Source organism: Salmo trutta, chromosome 11 (assembly GCF_901001165.1).
Source record: "Salmo trutta chromosome 11, fSalTru1.1, whole genome shotgun sequence".
Classification (NCBI taxonomy): Eukaryota; Metazoa; Chordata; class Actinopteri; order Salmoniformes; family Salmonidae; genus Salmo; species Salmo trutta.
In genome coordinates this window covers 5,348,643-5,363,773 of record NC_042967.1, presented here as the reverse complement: position 1 = coordinate 5,363,773, position 15,131 = coordinate 5,348,643, and the positions used below count along the sequence as shown (strand labels likewise).

Sequence of the window (15,131 nt, the reverse complement as noted above, 5' to 3'; positions counted from 1 at the left end):
AAAGCTTGTTTGCGTCTAGTATGAGCCACATGAATGCTGTTTACCAAATAGAATGAGGGACAGCACAGACAAGGAATAGAAAGAAAAGAAACCACTTCAGAAGATAACAACTGGGGAGAGATAAGAAGAGATAGGGGATAAAGAGGACAGAGACGGGAAGAGATGGGGGATAGAGAGGAAAGAGATGGGAAGAGATAGGGGACATAGGGGAAAGAGATAGGGGATAGAGATGGGAAGAGATAGGGGATAGAGAGGAAAGAGATGAGGGGATAGAGATGGGGTGATAGAGGAAAGAGATAGGGTGATAGAGAGGAAAGAGATGGGGATAGAGAGGAAAAAGATAGGAAGATATATGGTGATAGAGAGGGGATAGAGAGGATGGGGATAGAGAGGAAAGAGATAGGAATGAGATGGAAAGAGATATGGGGATAGAGAGGAAAGAGATGGGAAGAGAGGGGGATAGAGAGGATAGAGATGGGGGATAGAGAGGATAGAGATGGGGGATAGAGAGGATAGAGATGGGGGATAGAGAGGAAAGAGATGGAAGAGAGGGTGATAGAGAGGATAGAGATGGGAAGAGACAGGGGAGAGAGGAAAGACATGGGAAGAGATAGGGGATAGAGAGGCTAGAGATGGGAAGAGATAGGGGATAGAGATGGGAAGAGATGAGGTGATAGAGGAAAGAGATAGGGGATAGAGATGAGAAGAGATAGGGTGGTACAGAGGAAAGCGATAAGGGGATAGAGAGGAAAAAGATAGGAATATATATGGTGATAGAGAGGAAAGAGATAGGGGATAGAGTGGGAAGAGATAAGGGGATAGAGTGGGAAGAGATAGGGGGATAGAGATGGGAAGAGATAGGGGATAGAGAAGAGATAGGAAGATATATGGTGATAGAGATAGGGGATAGAGAGGGAAGAGATAAGGGGATTGAGAGGATAGAGATGGTGATAGAGATGGGGATAGAGAGGATAGAGATGGGGTGATAGAGAGGAAAGAGATGGGAAGAGATAGGGGATAGAGATGATAGAGAGGAAAGAGATAGGGGATAGAGAGGCTAGAGATAGGGGGATCGAGATGGGGATAGAGAGGATAGTGAGGGGATTGAGAGGATAGAGATGGGAAGAGATGGGGTGATAGAGAGGAAAGAGATGGGAAGAGAAAAGGGGATAGAGATGGGAAGAGATAGGGGGATAGAGGAAAGAGATGGGTGATAGAGATGGGGGGGATAGAGAGGAAAGAGATAGTAAGAGAGAAAATGAAAAGAGAGAGAAGAAACAGAGAAAGGAATGTGTCAGCATAACTTCTCCCTTAAACGCCAATAAAGGTCACCAACCAGCTTCATGGTTTGTCAGGTTCTTTCCCCCAGACCGATAAGAAACCACTTTGAGAAACACCGCCAAGGCAGTGGGAACACAGCAGGGACAATGACGCGAGTAAGTATGAAAGTGCCAAATATCTTCAACCCAAATGAGCCGGTCTAGATAGCACAACTGGTGCAGGGGAACTGGCAGTGCTCAAAATGTGTCAACATTTGAAGCAAAGAGATACTCTGAGTCTCAAACGTTGATGATATCCCGCCCGAATAGTGAATGGAATCCTCTATCTATCTGACAATGGAGGTCTGACACGCACGCAGGTGCACACGCACACACTCAGTCAATGGCCGCTGGCTGAGTGAGCGAGGACTGTGTGACCTGGACTGTGGCAAAATTGGTATTTTGTCTCGTCAGAGTCGTCATAGATGGCCTTGACTTTGTTATTTCTCTGTGTGTGGAACTCTTCAGTTCTCCTGGCAATACGGGCATACATCAGCCAATACACATTTTACAAGGCTGGAGATAAAGATACAAACTAGAACTCTACAGATCTGTGTATGAGATACCAACACGTGTGAAAGGAATGCAAATGTCTCTCATTCAAAGGGCTTTATTGGCTCGGGAAACATGTTTACATTGCCAATGTAAGTGAAATAGATCATAAACAAAAGTGAAATAAACAATATTTAAAACAATAAAAGTAGACATTACACACACAAAAGTTCCAAAAGAATAAAGACCTTTGTCTTTGTTACAGTGTTGGAACGATGTGCAAATAGTTAAAGTACAAAATGGAAAATAAATAAACATAAATATGGGTTGTATTTACAATGGTGTTGGTTCTTCACTGGTTGCCCTTTTCTTGAGGCAACAGGTCACACATCTTGCTGCTGTGATGGCACACTGTGGTATTTCACCCAGTAGATATGGGAGCTTATCAAAATTGGATTTGCTTTTGGATTTTTTGTAGATCTGTGTAATCTGAGGGAAATATGTGTCTCTTATATGGTCATACATTTGGCAGGAGGTTAGGAAGTGCAGCTCAGTTTCTACCTCATTTTGTGGGCAGTGTTGCACATAGCCTGTATTCTCTTGAGAGCCAGGTCTGCTTACAGTGGCCTCTCAAAATAGCAAGGCTATGCTCACTGAGTCTGTACATAGTCAAAGTGGTCAGGTATTCTGCCACGGTGTACTCTCTGTTTAGGGCCAAATAGCATTCTAGTTTGCTCAGTTTTTTTGTTAATGCTTTCCAACGTGTCAAGTAATTATCTTTTTGTTTTCTCATGATTTGGTTGGGTCAAATTGTGTTGCTGTCCTGGGGCTCTGTGGGGTCTGTTTGTGTTTGTGAACAGAGCCCCAGAACTAGCTTGTTTAGGGGGCTCTTTTCCAGGTTCATCTCTCTGTTGGTGATGGCTTTGTCATGGAAGGTTTGGGAATCGCTTCCTTTTAGGTGGTTGTAGAATTTAATGGTTCTTTTCTGTATGTTGATAATTTGCGGATATCGGCCTAATTCTGCTCTGCATGCATTATTTGGCATTTTACGTTGTACACAGAGAATATTTTTGCAGATTTCTGCATGCAGTCTCAATTTGGTCTCTCTCTAATTCCCTCTCTCTCTCCCTCCCTCCCTCACCTTCCCTCCCTCCCTCCAGCTCCAAATGGTCCGAAATGTACCTCCAGCTAAAATTGGGGGAGGGAGGGTAAGAACCTAATTTTTCCACTCCTCCTTTCAGATATCCTTTATGTTAGCATGGAGGTAGGGCGGACTTAAGGAATTCCGTGCTAGTGTGCCAACCCTGGCGGGAAGAGCTGTCGAAAAAGTAGGCCCCCGTTTTGACTTTCTGAGTGAACGAGCGACCCAGTTCTTTCATCCCATTCGATCTGTCAAAACTCAGTTTACCTGAAGGACTGAAAGAGAGGGAGGAAGGACAGGGGTGAGAAAGGGAGAGAGAGAGAGAGCATCTCTTCGTCCATACCTAGGCTTTTGAAGGGAACAGGCTGACACGCTCCCCTAGTCTAGAACACCTTGCCCTGTCAGAGGAGTCATTACCAAATGCCAGTAAAAGAACCAGAACCTATCTAGTCAAATTGGTAGTGCCGCTAAAAGTGCCAATCGTGTCCCATTTTAGGGGAGTTCGCTAGTATCAGAGCTCTTGAGTTGAAATGCGGCAGCCACACTAACGCTTTCAACTGTCCTCCATTTGAGGGAGTTCTGGGGTCAAATCAGTTTCATTTCAAAGCGGCTGCTCCTGCTCAGGTGGGTTTCCTGAACGATGATGTACATATATGCCATGTAGCAGACTATTTCATCCAAAGCCACTAACAGTAGTGCACGCATACATTTTCGTATGGGTGGCCCCAGCGGGAACTGAACCCGTGATCCTGAAGCTGTAAGCGCCATTCTCTACCAACAGAGCCGCACAGGACCACAAACGTCATAGAAGACTATGAAGAGAACGTGTGGGTTGTGACTTACCCACCGGCAAATGTCAAATAGAAAACGGCCATTAGGCCTTTTCAGAATCGAGTGCTCGAGGAGAACAGAATTTCATTCATCCATCCCTATCATCATTTTACGCCATAAGAGTCTGGTGTAAAACGGAGTGGGGATTACTGTGATACTGTGGAGTCAGCATTGCAGGGGAAAAGCAAAGCAGCCATACTTCTCAAACAACTATGTCTGTATTTCTCAGCAGAAAGATGAATTATTAAGTGACTCGCCTGTTCACAAATAAAGATGACGCGGTTCAAATTCGACTAAGTTAACTGACGGATAACGTCGAGCTCCGCGGTGGCTACCGGACGTGGGCAGAGTCAACAGAAAGACGCAACATACTGCACATTGTGCACAACGTCGAGAGCACCGTGTGTACAGCACTAGACCAGAGAGCTTAGCATTGCCTGGTGGAAGACTGGTCAAATAAAGAACAATAAACAAAACAGATCAACTCATTTGTAAATAAACAATCAAACAAACGTACCGGTGTCGATGTCGGTGGCGAGTAGCCGCGCCACGAAGGTGCCGACCTCCGTGTTCTCGAAGACGGTGATGGCGTAAGGGCCGGAGGTAAACTGTGGCGCGTTGTCGTTCACGTCCTCCACGGTCAGGTGCACGGCCGCCTCGCAGTAGCGCCCGCCGCCGTCTAGTGCCCGCACCGTCAAGCGGTAGTCCTCCTTCTCCTCGCGGTCCAGGGGCTGCTGGGTCTTCAGTTCACCTGGGAAAAGTAAGACGGAGAAAGGCAGATGTCAATCAACGGGGCAGGCAATCACACACAACACGTCAATCACACACACTCGTTAAAAGCGCTGACACACACACAAACAGGCAGCCAAACACACACAAACACACACAGGCTTGTTAAACGTTATTGCAATCCAAAAACACTTCTACACGCTACGGCGCTTGCGGGTTGCACTTTAAAAATCTATTGTTCGACAAGGGCAGATAGCGTTAGAACTGCATCCTCTACCTACCCCAGGCCCCTTCCAAGAAAGCATAAAAATAAAACGCAAGTCAAGCTAAATGGTCTCTAAGCCGTTTAGTTCGGTGTAGAGTGCCCCTCCCCTCGACCAATTTAATGCGGCCCACCGGCTGGCTTGAGTAAAAAGAATAACTGAAACCAAATCGATACCGTGTACAAATGATAACGGACCTACATTTCTAACGTCTCTTAAGATAATTCACTCTGTCCATCGTGTTAACAGTCACCAAAACAAAGGTTAAGGTTGGGGGAAGCTGATCTGTAACTAGGGGTGAAACTTCACTTCAACATTTAGTTCCGAAAACCTTACAACCTTGTCATGCTCATCTCCACACACACCTCTATTTTTAAGTTGGCATTAGCCGCTTCAGTGCTTTCAGAAGCAACACTTCTCACAGATCACTGAGTCAGACAATGTGTGCCTGCATTCGTGCGTGTTCTGAGACCTCATATCCTCTTGTATGCCACAAACCCCTTCCCCTGATCCAAGCATCCAACCCACATCCAACCAACTAATGGTTTTCAGAAGAGGATGGAGAGAAATAAATAAATAATTGACAGAGAGGATGGGGGGGTAAGGGAAAATGCAGGAGGACAGGAGTAGTTGGCAGCTAAGAGCAGCTGGGAGGTGTCCTGGGATATGGTGCATGCCAACATTACCTGGGCCTCGCTGGACACACACGTGCGCCCACACACGCACACAAACTAGCGTTACTAACGAAGCCTCTTATGGTTCCTCGCATGCAATAATCAAATCCAATTTTATTGGTCACATACACATATTTAGCAGATGTTATTGCCGGTGTGGCGAAATGCTTGTAATCCTCCTTCTCAGCACGGAAAAAAGGACCCCCTCTCGATACTCTGACTAAATCCTTCTCCATCAATTTGGGCCAAACTAAATTGAAATGGCCGGATTCTTCGCTCTTCTTCTCTCCCTCCTCGCTGGCTCATACGGAGGTATCAAAGTACGTCTGAACTTGAACCACAATAAAAGGGGCTGCTGTCGTGCTGTAAAAGTATGGGGCTGCTCTCTCGTTCTCTAGCCTACTCTACACTGCCGCTGTCTTGTTTCTTCACAACCCTCTCTCGCTCTCCCTTCAGAAATAAACCAATGTACCATTTATTTTTTTAGTGTGGGGGTTAACGGGAGCTAACTGGTATTGTGTTTTCTAAGGCCTGACTCCTGTCATTCCATTTTGTCTCCACTTTCTGCAGAGGAGACTCGAAACCTTCAGGCGAGAACAATGTCGCTTGTATGTTAGATGAAACTCGGGTTCTTAGCGCCATTACTCGCTAACCCTCCGGGAAATGTTCTGGGGGCAAAATACATGAAAATAATCATCAAAAAGGACGCGACGTAAAGAAAATCCACCTTGCCACTAGGGACACACACACACAAACACACACACACACACTGGGGTGGATGGATTATGATTCAATCAAAGTGTGCATGACTGGTGTGCATGACTGATGCATGACTGGTGTCCACACTGAGAGGTTATTACTGTGTCTGTTTGTGACGTTACAGAGGGAGACAAAAGACAGGGTCCGTGAGTGTAGTGTTGCCAGGGTCAAACATGAAATCATGACATTGTAAAACGTGTGTGTGTGTGTGTGTGTGTGTGTGTGTGTGTCAGGTGGTGGTGGAGATGTGTGGTTAGTGTTACACGTCATGCTGCCATCACGCACCCATGGACATTTGACAGTCATAATAGTCAGAATAACCTTGGACATGCTGTGAATGTAAACTGGATGAATGCGAGTGCAGTGCAGCAATTTGAAATGACTCGAAACGACTCTACATTGTGGCAGACATGAACCTGTGGCTGTTTTGATTTTGATTAGCTGTATGGTAGCATGGGCAGACTAGTCAACACATTGAGTGTGTTGAGGTGTAACACAGACAGACAGGAAAACAGACAGACAGACCAACCTGTGTCTGGGTCGATGGTGAAGAGCTCGGCTCCCGGTCCCTGGAGCTCGTAGGAGATGTGGGCGTTGGAGCGGATGTCTGCGTCTGTGGCCGAGACCTGCAGGATGAGCCTGCCGGCTGGGAAGTCCTCGGGGACCCTCTCTGTGTAGAGGGACTGGGGGAGCGGAGAGAGGGAGAGGGGAGAGAGAGAAAGGGAGGATGAGAGAGTGTGTGGGAGGGAAGAGGGGGAAGACATCAGAAGGGAGAAAAAAGATTGATGGTGGGGGCGGACAGAGAGAAGTAAAGGTAGAATATGCAAGATTAAGCATAATTCAATAGGTATATTAACAAGAAGGGAGGAAATGGATAGAGGGGTAGAATGAAAAGACATTACAATCGACCGCAGTATGCACTTAAACCATAATACAATCAGCAATGGAAATACATTAGCTGGTAAAAATAGCCCTCAATGTAAGAAAATTACCCCTTAATTTTCGCTTGCCTTTCTTCAACGAGAAGCCTTTCCAAACCTCTTATTTTCCTCCCTCGCTCCCTCCTTCCTTTCTCCCAGATACTTGTCATGCATAGTGTGTACCCCCACACGCAGATAACATGGCATTTTTTAGTGGCCTGCCTTCTCTCTTTACCTTCTCGCAAACGGGGCTGTTGTCGTTGGCATCCAGGACTTTGACCTCGACCACGGCCTTGGCAGAAAAGGTGCCGTCGGTGGCGGTGATATTTAGGAGGTAGTTGTCGCGCTCCTCGCGGTCCAGTGGCTTCCTGACAGACACTTTCCACTCGTTCTGGAGGTGCTCGATCGCAAACTGTCCTAGAGGGTCGCCTCCTGTATGGGTAGAGAGTCATTGGGGAGAGTTAATGGGGAGGGTCAATGCGGAGCGAGTCATTGGGGAGAGTGGCATTCAAACTAATGAGCAATGCGCCACAATATGGCCCCTGCCTCTGGTTTCGAGAGGGCTAGTGGTTTTGTGTGTGTATCTCAAGGGTGTGTGTTTGAGTTCTGTACTGGATCACACATCAATGGCGAAAATAAATATATATAAGATGCATCCAAGCCTTTCTATCAGGGTTAGTCTTGGAATCAGAGAAGATCTTATCCTGCGAGTGATAGCGGAGCTCAAAGAGGAACTGCATCCATGTCTACCAGTTATCGCTTCCTATTTCAAAAGCTGTCCGCTGGTCAGAGTCGTGCTCAACCCCCGGGATCTTTATAGTGCCTGAGCAAATGTACCTCAGGTAGGGTTCATATTATTCATTTATCATAACCACTTCAACTTGCAAACCAACGTTCATGAAGTATGTTTGGTACACAGGAAACCATAATAAGGAGGCTGTTTTTTTGTGAAGTAGGAAATGTGCATTCAAGCTAATATGAGAGCTCATTTCTAAAATCTCTGGTAATTAAACGTGGCATAGTCATTCCATCCGCTAATGAGCACCAGAGGAAGTGCATTTCCCCCATGAATTTCAAAGCGTCATCGAAATAATTAAACATTACCTTTTTCTTTATTTCTTTCTGATGACCTACATATTTGCCTTGATGTTTCGCAAATTAGTCGATTCAAAGTGTTTACAAATAAAGAATACGCATTATATGTTCAGAGAGCAGATATGATCTTCATATTTAAGCGGGTGTAAATGTCTAATCCTCTTTTGAGCAGTATTTATTAAAGCTGTTTATTAACACAAACAGGGAAGGCTATCAAGCCATGAGCTGTGAGCAGAGCAAATACTGGTATTGTTAGAGATAAAAACCCACCTGTGATAAAGTAGCTGACTTGTTTGTTGATCTCCTCCGTGTCGGCGTCCGTCGTGCTAAGGATGGCAATGACTCCACTGGGTGGAAGGTCGTCTTCGCTCACCGTGCCCTTGTAGATCTCGGCAGTGAAGCGCGGCGGGTTATCGTTGACGTCGGCCACGGTAACCTCCACAGTGGCGCTGGTCACCAGCTGCACCTTGTCTCCGCGGTCTGTGGCCAGCACGGCTATGGTGTACTTGCTGGTCTTCTCGCGGTCGAGCTCTTTCAATGTCGTCACCCAGCCTGTCTCACTGTTGACGGCGAACAGCTCAGAGATCTCAGCCAAAGTTTGTTTGGGGTCCAGGCTGTAGATGACTTGACCGTTGGTGCCCGAGTCCTGGTCGGTGGCTTTGACCTGGATCACCGGCGTGCCATCTGGAAGGTTCTCCACCACCACCGCCTCATACGGGTCTGACTCAAAAACAGGCTTGTTGTCGTTGAGGTCCTTGACCTGGATGTTGATGTCGACAGACGCCACCGTTTCGTAGCCCTCCTGTTGGCTCTGGGCTTGCAGCGTGAGCTGGTACCACTTCGTGGTCTCGTGGTCCATACTCTTCTCCAGCTTCAGGGCCCCAGTGTCCCGATCCACCACGAAGACCTCATTCTGGTTACTCTCCGGGGTGTTGCCCTTCACCAGGCTGTAGAACACCGGTTGTTCACTCTCCGCCTGGATGACGTCAATATCCGTGCCGATGAGCATGTCTTCGGCGATGGTGAACCGGTAGTGTGGCTCTGCAAACTTGGGGACCGGTACCTCAGGGGCCACTATCCTGATGTAAACGCGGACGACGGATTGCTTGGAAGGACTCCCAGCATCCTTTGCCCTAACGTAGAAAGCATAGAGGTCGTTTTCGAGTCCGATGAGGCTCTCTTTGGTGACAATGACTCCACTGAAGGGGTGGATTTCGAAGTTCTCCTCCACGTTTTCCACGTCGGCTTCGATAGTGTAAGCGATGTCGGCGTTGCTTCCCTCATCCATGTCTGACGCAGCGATTTTCACCACGGTGGTTCCCCTGGGGACATCCGATGCTACATTGGCTTTGTACTCCACTGCCCTGAATTGTGGGGCATTGTCATTGATATCTGTCAAAATCACATTAATAATGCAGAAGCCTACTTTGCCGCCACCGTCCTTTGCCATGAGCGATATGGGGATGACCTTCTCAATGGCGTTCTCGCGGTCTAGGATCTCCAGGGTGAAAATTTCTCCATTTTCATTGACAGAAAACTTGTCTTTGGCAAAATCGTTGACGATGTGGTAAGTTAGGCTCCCGTATGTGCCAGTGTCTTCATCTGTAGCTTTGGCCTCAGCAACTAACGTTCCGACCGGCGAGTTCTCAGTGAGTTCAACTATATAGTCGAGCTGGGGGAAAGTGGGGTTGTGGAAGTTGGCACCGTTGACTGTGACTTTGACCATGGCCGAGGTCCTGAATACACCATCTGACACGGACACGTTGAGGTTGTACAGTGGCTCCATCTGTAGTTTACGGTGGTTGGAGATGACGATGGCCCCAGTGTTTTTATCCATGGCAAAGTTCTGGTCCTTATTGCCAGACAGAATGGAGAACTCAAGCCTGCCGGCGTCTGAGCTGTCGGCATCGGACGCCTGGACATGGGTGACGAAGTAACCGCGGGGGGCCAATTCGCTTACTGTGGCTTTGTAAGAGCTCTCAGTGAACACCGGAGCATTGTCATTCAGGTCAGTGACATCTATGGTCACAGTGACATGGCTGGAGAGGGCAGGCACTCCTCCGTCCACTGCGCGGACAGTCAGCTTGTGTTGCTGCTTTTCCTCCTGGTTGAGCATGCGAGCAGTCCAGATGATTCCCAAGTCACGGTCAATGCTGAAGTAGTCTGAGCTCTTTTCCTTGTCTTCAACTAGCTGGTAGAAGAGCATTTTGTTGTTGCCAGTGTCGAAGTCTGTGGCGGCGACTTGCAAAACTGCAGTGCCGATGAAGGAAGCTTCAGAAACACTTGCGTTGTAGGACTTTAGTTGGAAGACAGGGGGATTATCGTTGACGTCTTCCAGAATGATATCAACAAAGACATCAGCGTGGGCCCCAGTCAGTGAGTCTGTGGCTCTGACACTCAATTTATAAGCAGGGTGGGTCTCAAAATCCAGAGGTTGGATTACATGTATGACACCTGTGTTGAAATTGATGGAAAACTGACTGAAGGCATCTCCCTCAGAGATGGTGTATACTATCTTGGGGCCTTCAGAGTCAGTAGCCTGGACGTGAACTACAGGTGTGTGTAACTGGATATTTTCAGGGATTTCGATGCTGTAGAATGCCTTCTCAAACACTGGCATGGCTTTGTTTACTATAGTTATGGGCACTTCCACTTCTGCCGAGAGGGCTGGTTCTCCTGCATCTTTGGCCACAACGTTGATGACGAACTCACTGTTGAGGGAGTCTTTGTCTAACTGTTTTCTGAGGGAGATTTCTCCCGAGGGGCTTATCTGGAAGTGCTTGTGGTGTTCTTTCAGGTGGTAATGGATTTCAGCATTTTGACCCATGTCCCGGTCCACTGCTGTCACCTGACGGATGGCCTGACCCTCCTCTGCGTCCACCTGGACCAAGGCTTGATAGGGCAGGTTGACAAACATGGGCTGGTTGTCATTCACATCTTCTACAATCACCGTCACCAGAACGTGGGCCACTTCAGAGGAAGCGTCCTCCCTGGTCACCTCCACGACGAGGTCGAACGTGTCCTGTGCCTCGCGATCGAAAGGTATACCTGTGGTGGAGAGCACTCCGGAAGTGCGGCTGATTTGGAACCTCTTGTCTGGGTTCAGGATGGTGTAGAAGAGGGGTTCGTTGATGTGGTTCCCCACAGCGGCAATGACCGCTAATGTTTTCTTCTCAGAGGAGTTCTCTTTGACATAAGCCTTGTAGAAGTCCCTAGTGAACTTCAGGCTGCTCTCCTTGTTCTCACGGATGTTTATCTTTATCGATGCTGTGTTGGCGAACCTGCCGTCTGAGACCCTCACCCTGAGTTCGTACCTGCTTCTTAGCTGGGTGACGTTCTGGATAGTGATGATGCCTGTGTTGGGATCCATCTTGAATTTCTCCCCGATGTTCCCCTCTGAGATGGAGAAGAAGAGTTTAGAGTTTGGTCCGGAGTCTGCGTCTGATGCGTTGACTTTGATTACCTCGACACCTTTGTAAGTTGGCACGATCACTGATGTCTCGTAGAGCTCCTGGCTGAACTGTGGCGAGCAGTCGTTGACATCGATGACTTCGACGGTCACGTTGGCGGCTGTCTCGGCGAACAGACGCGGAATTCCGAGGTCGTGGACCTGAATGGTAAAGCGGAATACACTCCTTTGTTCGTAATCCAGAGTGGTTGTCATTCTAATGGCTCCCGTACTGGAATCGATGGCAAAGTAGTTGTGAGCGAACGGCTCGACAATCTGATAGACCAGCATGGCGTTGGCATCGCGGTCAGCATCCGAGGCGCGGATGACCAGCGGGGTGTTTTCTCTGGTCAAGACCACACTGTTGATGGGAGCCGATTCGCTAATCATGCCTGTGAACTCTGGCTGGAGGAAGATGGGGGCATTATCGTTCTCGTCCTTCAGGTGAATCAGCAGAGTGGTGTTGCTAGCAAGACCCGCCATGTTGGTTCCCTGGATGGTCAGTCTGTACTCAGGGGTCATTTCATAGTCCAAAGCCCTCGAAGTTACAACCACACCGGAGTTTGGGTTTACATCAAATGCGCCATCAGTGTTTCCACCTTTGATTTGGTAGAACACAGAGGACTGGCTGGTTGCTGTGATCATGGTTACAAAACTGCCGGGGAGGGCCAATTCGCTGACCTCTGCAGAGAACTCCTTGGCAGTAAATCTGGGGGTGGCATTGTCCGACACGGTGACAGCGATGTGGACGGTGGCGGTGGCAGTCAGCGAAGGGGTTCCTTTGTCGGTTGCCTTCACAGCTAGTTCAAACTGGTTCTTGCTGCTTCGGTCCAGCTCCTTGGCCACGGTAACAGTGCCCAGCACCGGATCAATGGCAAATGAGTTTGCAACATTTCCTGTTCCAAAAAAAAAAAACACAAGAAGATTTATTAATGTGGTTACTATGGCATTGATTTTCATTCCAGACAGAAATGTGTGCATTTCTTAAACATTAAAGCCAGGGTGCAATTTTAGGCTTCTTGATTACCGTAAATTGAATTAACTAGAGTCAATGTCAGCGCCCTCGAGGAAATCTAATTAGCATAATAAAAAATCCCCATAAAAATCTGTCAATTTAAGCTACAGATATTTTTTGTTGTTGCAGCAGATGTATCTTAATGCACTGCATCCGCCGATGGCGCAATTCTGCATCTGCTGTGAAAGGTGACAGAGCTAAAGCGGTGTTTGACAGACCATAAGACATCCTGAAAATTGGTCTTCTCACAAAATCGTCTGTAGCATCCAAACAGTTTGGCCTACAAACTATTATGACCCCTCTATGGAAGGATGAGACTCTCACGAACAATTGTGTTCTCTGTTTTGCTCTACGACCCCCACAAGTGTCTTGGGACACGTCTGAAGTCAGTACAGCCGATCTGACAACTTCCCTCTGTGGAAAAGTGAGACTATCACGAACATCGTGTTTTTCTCTAGGATGCCCACAGGCCTCACAAGACTCGTCTGAAGGTTCCCCGGTATAATTTATTAATGGAAGTATATATGGAGACTGTTTAGAGCCATAAATAATGGGTTAGATATATGTCCTATATCTTTCAGATATAGAACAGACACTTAAGAACAAACTTCCTTTAGAATTTTTTTGGGGGAGGGGGTATCTGTTGTTCCATGTAGTGAATCTGTTATTCAATGCTTTTGTTTGGACTAATAGCAGTAAGAAGTAGGAAAATAATTTTCCTTGTATTCTTTCGTTTTTTTACTTTTAAAATTCTTAACAGCAAAATGATCCTTGGTATGACATTCTTAAAACAATACACTCTGATTAGCATACTCCCTGCTTTTGTCTAAATGGGATACAGCCTAGGAGAACTTACGCAGCAGGTTAGGACAATTAACGTAGCAGGTTTGGAAAATTAGATTAAGGTTAAGAAAGGGGTTAGGGTTAGCTAAAATGCAAAAACAAATCTACTTTTGATGTCAATTTGACTAAATCTAGACATGACCCCCTTCATTCCCTCACCCCCCAAATGGCCATAGCTCTCGAAAGGCATTCGTGAAGATTGCCTACACCAGTCCACCTCTGCTTTGAAAACCTGACTCATTCTCCGGCAAGATACATTTCAATGAGCTTGAGTCATCTCAACTATCTGAAAAATGTACATCCTAAACAAAGAACCCAGCCAATGACTACATGCCCGACCCTCTCCCAAAACACAGCTTATCTTACAGGGGAAACAATGGTGGGAAATTCAGAGGGGGCATCGGCCGAACTCCCACATGCTTGGAGATCCTCTGACAAAGTCCTCCTACTTTGTGAAGTATTCCATTCACGACCGAGGGTCAGTGGGCAGGGGACCTCTCTATGCCCTGCATACATTTTCCCCAGGCCCCTTGCGTTGGTATCGCTAACTGGGCTGCTATGCTGCTATGCATACTTCTATCATGACTGGCCAGAGGCTAGAGAATGCCAGTATGGCTGACATGTTAAGAATGTGGCTCCGGGGTGAAGTTTCGCCTAGGTACCGATCTAGGATCAGCTTCCCCTCCTCAAATCCTAACCTTAACCATTAGTGTGGAAAATGCAAAACTGATCCAAGATCCGGATCTAGGGGCAACCTCATGCCACTCCTAAGAATGTAGTCTAGGGCGTCTGTGGTGCTGTTAGCCAACCTGACTCGATGCTGTAGATAATCTCTGCATTCTGTCCCTTGTCTTTGTCCAGGGCGGTGACCTGGAGGACTGCCGAGCCCAAGGCGGCCGACTCGAAGACGCGCCCGGAGTAGGGCGAGCCCACGAACCACGGCGCGTTGTCGTTGGTGTCCTCCACGTCCACGATGACTCGCACCAGGTTCCTCTTGACAGGGATGTCCTGGTCACGTACCTGGGGAGGGGGGAAAGAGAGTGAGAAAGAAAGAAAAGAGACAGAGAGAGATGCAGAGAAAGGAAAAGGACAGAGGGGGAGACAGATAGGGATACAGAAAAAGAGAGAATTAATGAGTTGTAATACAATCTGAAGCAAACTCTTCTTTCCCTCAACAGTAACTTCATTAAAATGACAACTCATCAAATCATTAAAAAAACATGTCAAAGTAACTATTTTTCTTAATTTGTCTTAATTCCCAGTGATCTAAACAAGTAAACAATGAATGGGCGGGGGGGATCACTTTGGATGGGTGCTGCATGGTTAGTTCCAAATGGCAAATACCAGCAACCAAACAAACAATTAATCAATACAGGCTGACTGCCCATCTGTTGGAATTGGAGAGTGGCTGATTGAGAGAGACACACACAGTGGCTGAATAGGCGAGAGTGTTCTGAAACCTATGTTACTCTCTCAATGGAGAAATTGGCTCAGAATCAAACCTTTCATAATATGCTAATAGAACACCGACATTCCTTTTATCTGTTCCGTTTCTATGGTAATAATGATGATATAACGACATGTTCCCATTGGCTGGGCTGA

At 47.2% G+C, this 15,131-nt stretch overlaps 1 protein-coding gene across 9 annotated transcripts in view; it reads right to left on the bottom strand.

Moving 5' to 3' along the window:
- The window catches only part of LOC115202131 (protocadherin Fat 1), a 137,351-nt gene that overhangs the window by 18,241 nt on the left and 103,979 nt on the right, over positions 1 to 15,131 (bottom strand). For all 9 annotated transcript variants that reach the window (XR_003879914.1, XM_029766047.1, XM_029766046.1 and 6 more), the window contains 5 exons: positions 14,339 to 14,549; positions 8,494 to 12,567; positions 7,364 to 7,560; positions 6,738 to 6,891; positions 4,301 to 4,534 (listed from right to left, as the gene is read on the bottom strand). Coding sequence is in view for 8 of the 9 variants with exons in the window: in XM_029766047.1 (XP_029621907.1) it covers positions 4,301 to 4,534; positions 6,738 to 6,891; positions 7,364 to 7,560; positions 8,494 to 12,567; positions 14,339 to 14,549 (4,870 nt within the window). In the remaining variant the exon portion in view is untranslated. The remainder of the gene's footprint in view (positions 1 to 4,300; positions 4,535 to 6,737; positions 6,892 to 7,363; positions 7,561 to 8,493; positions 12,568 to 14,338; positions 14,550 to 15,131) is intronic.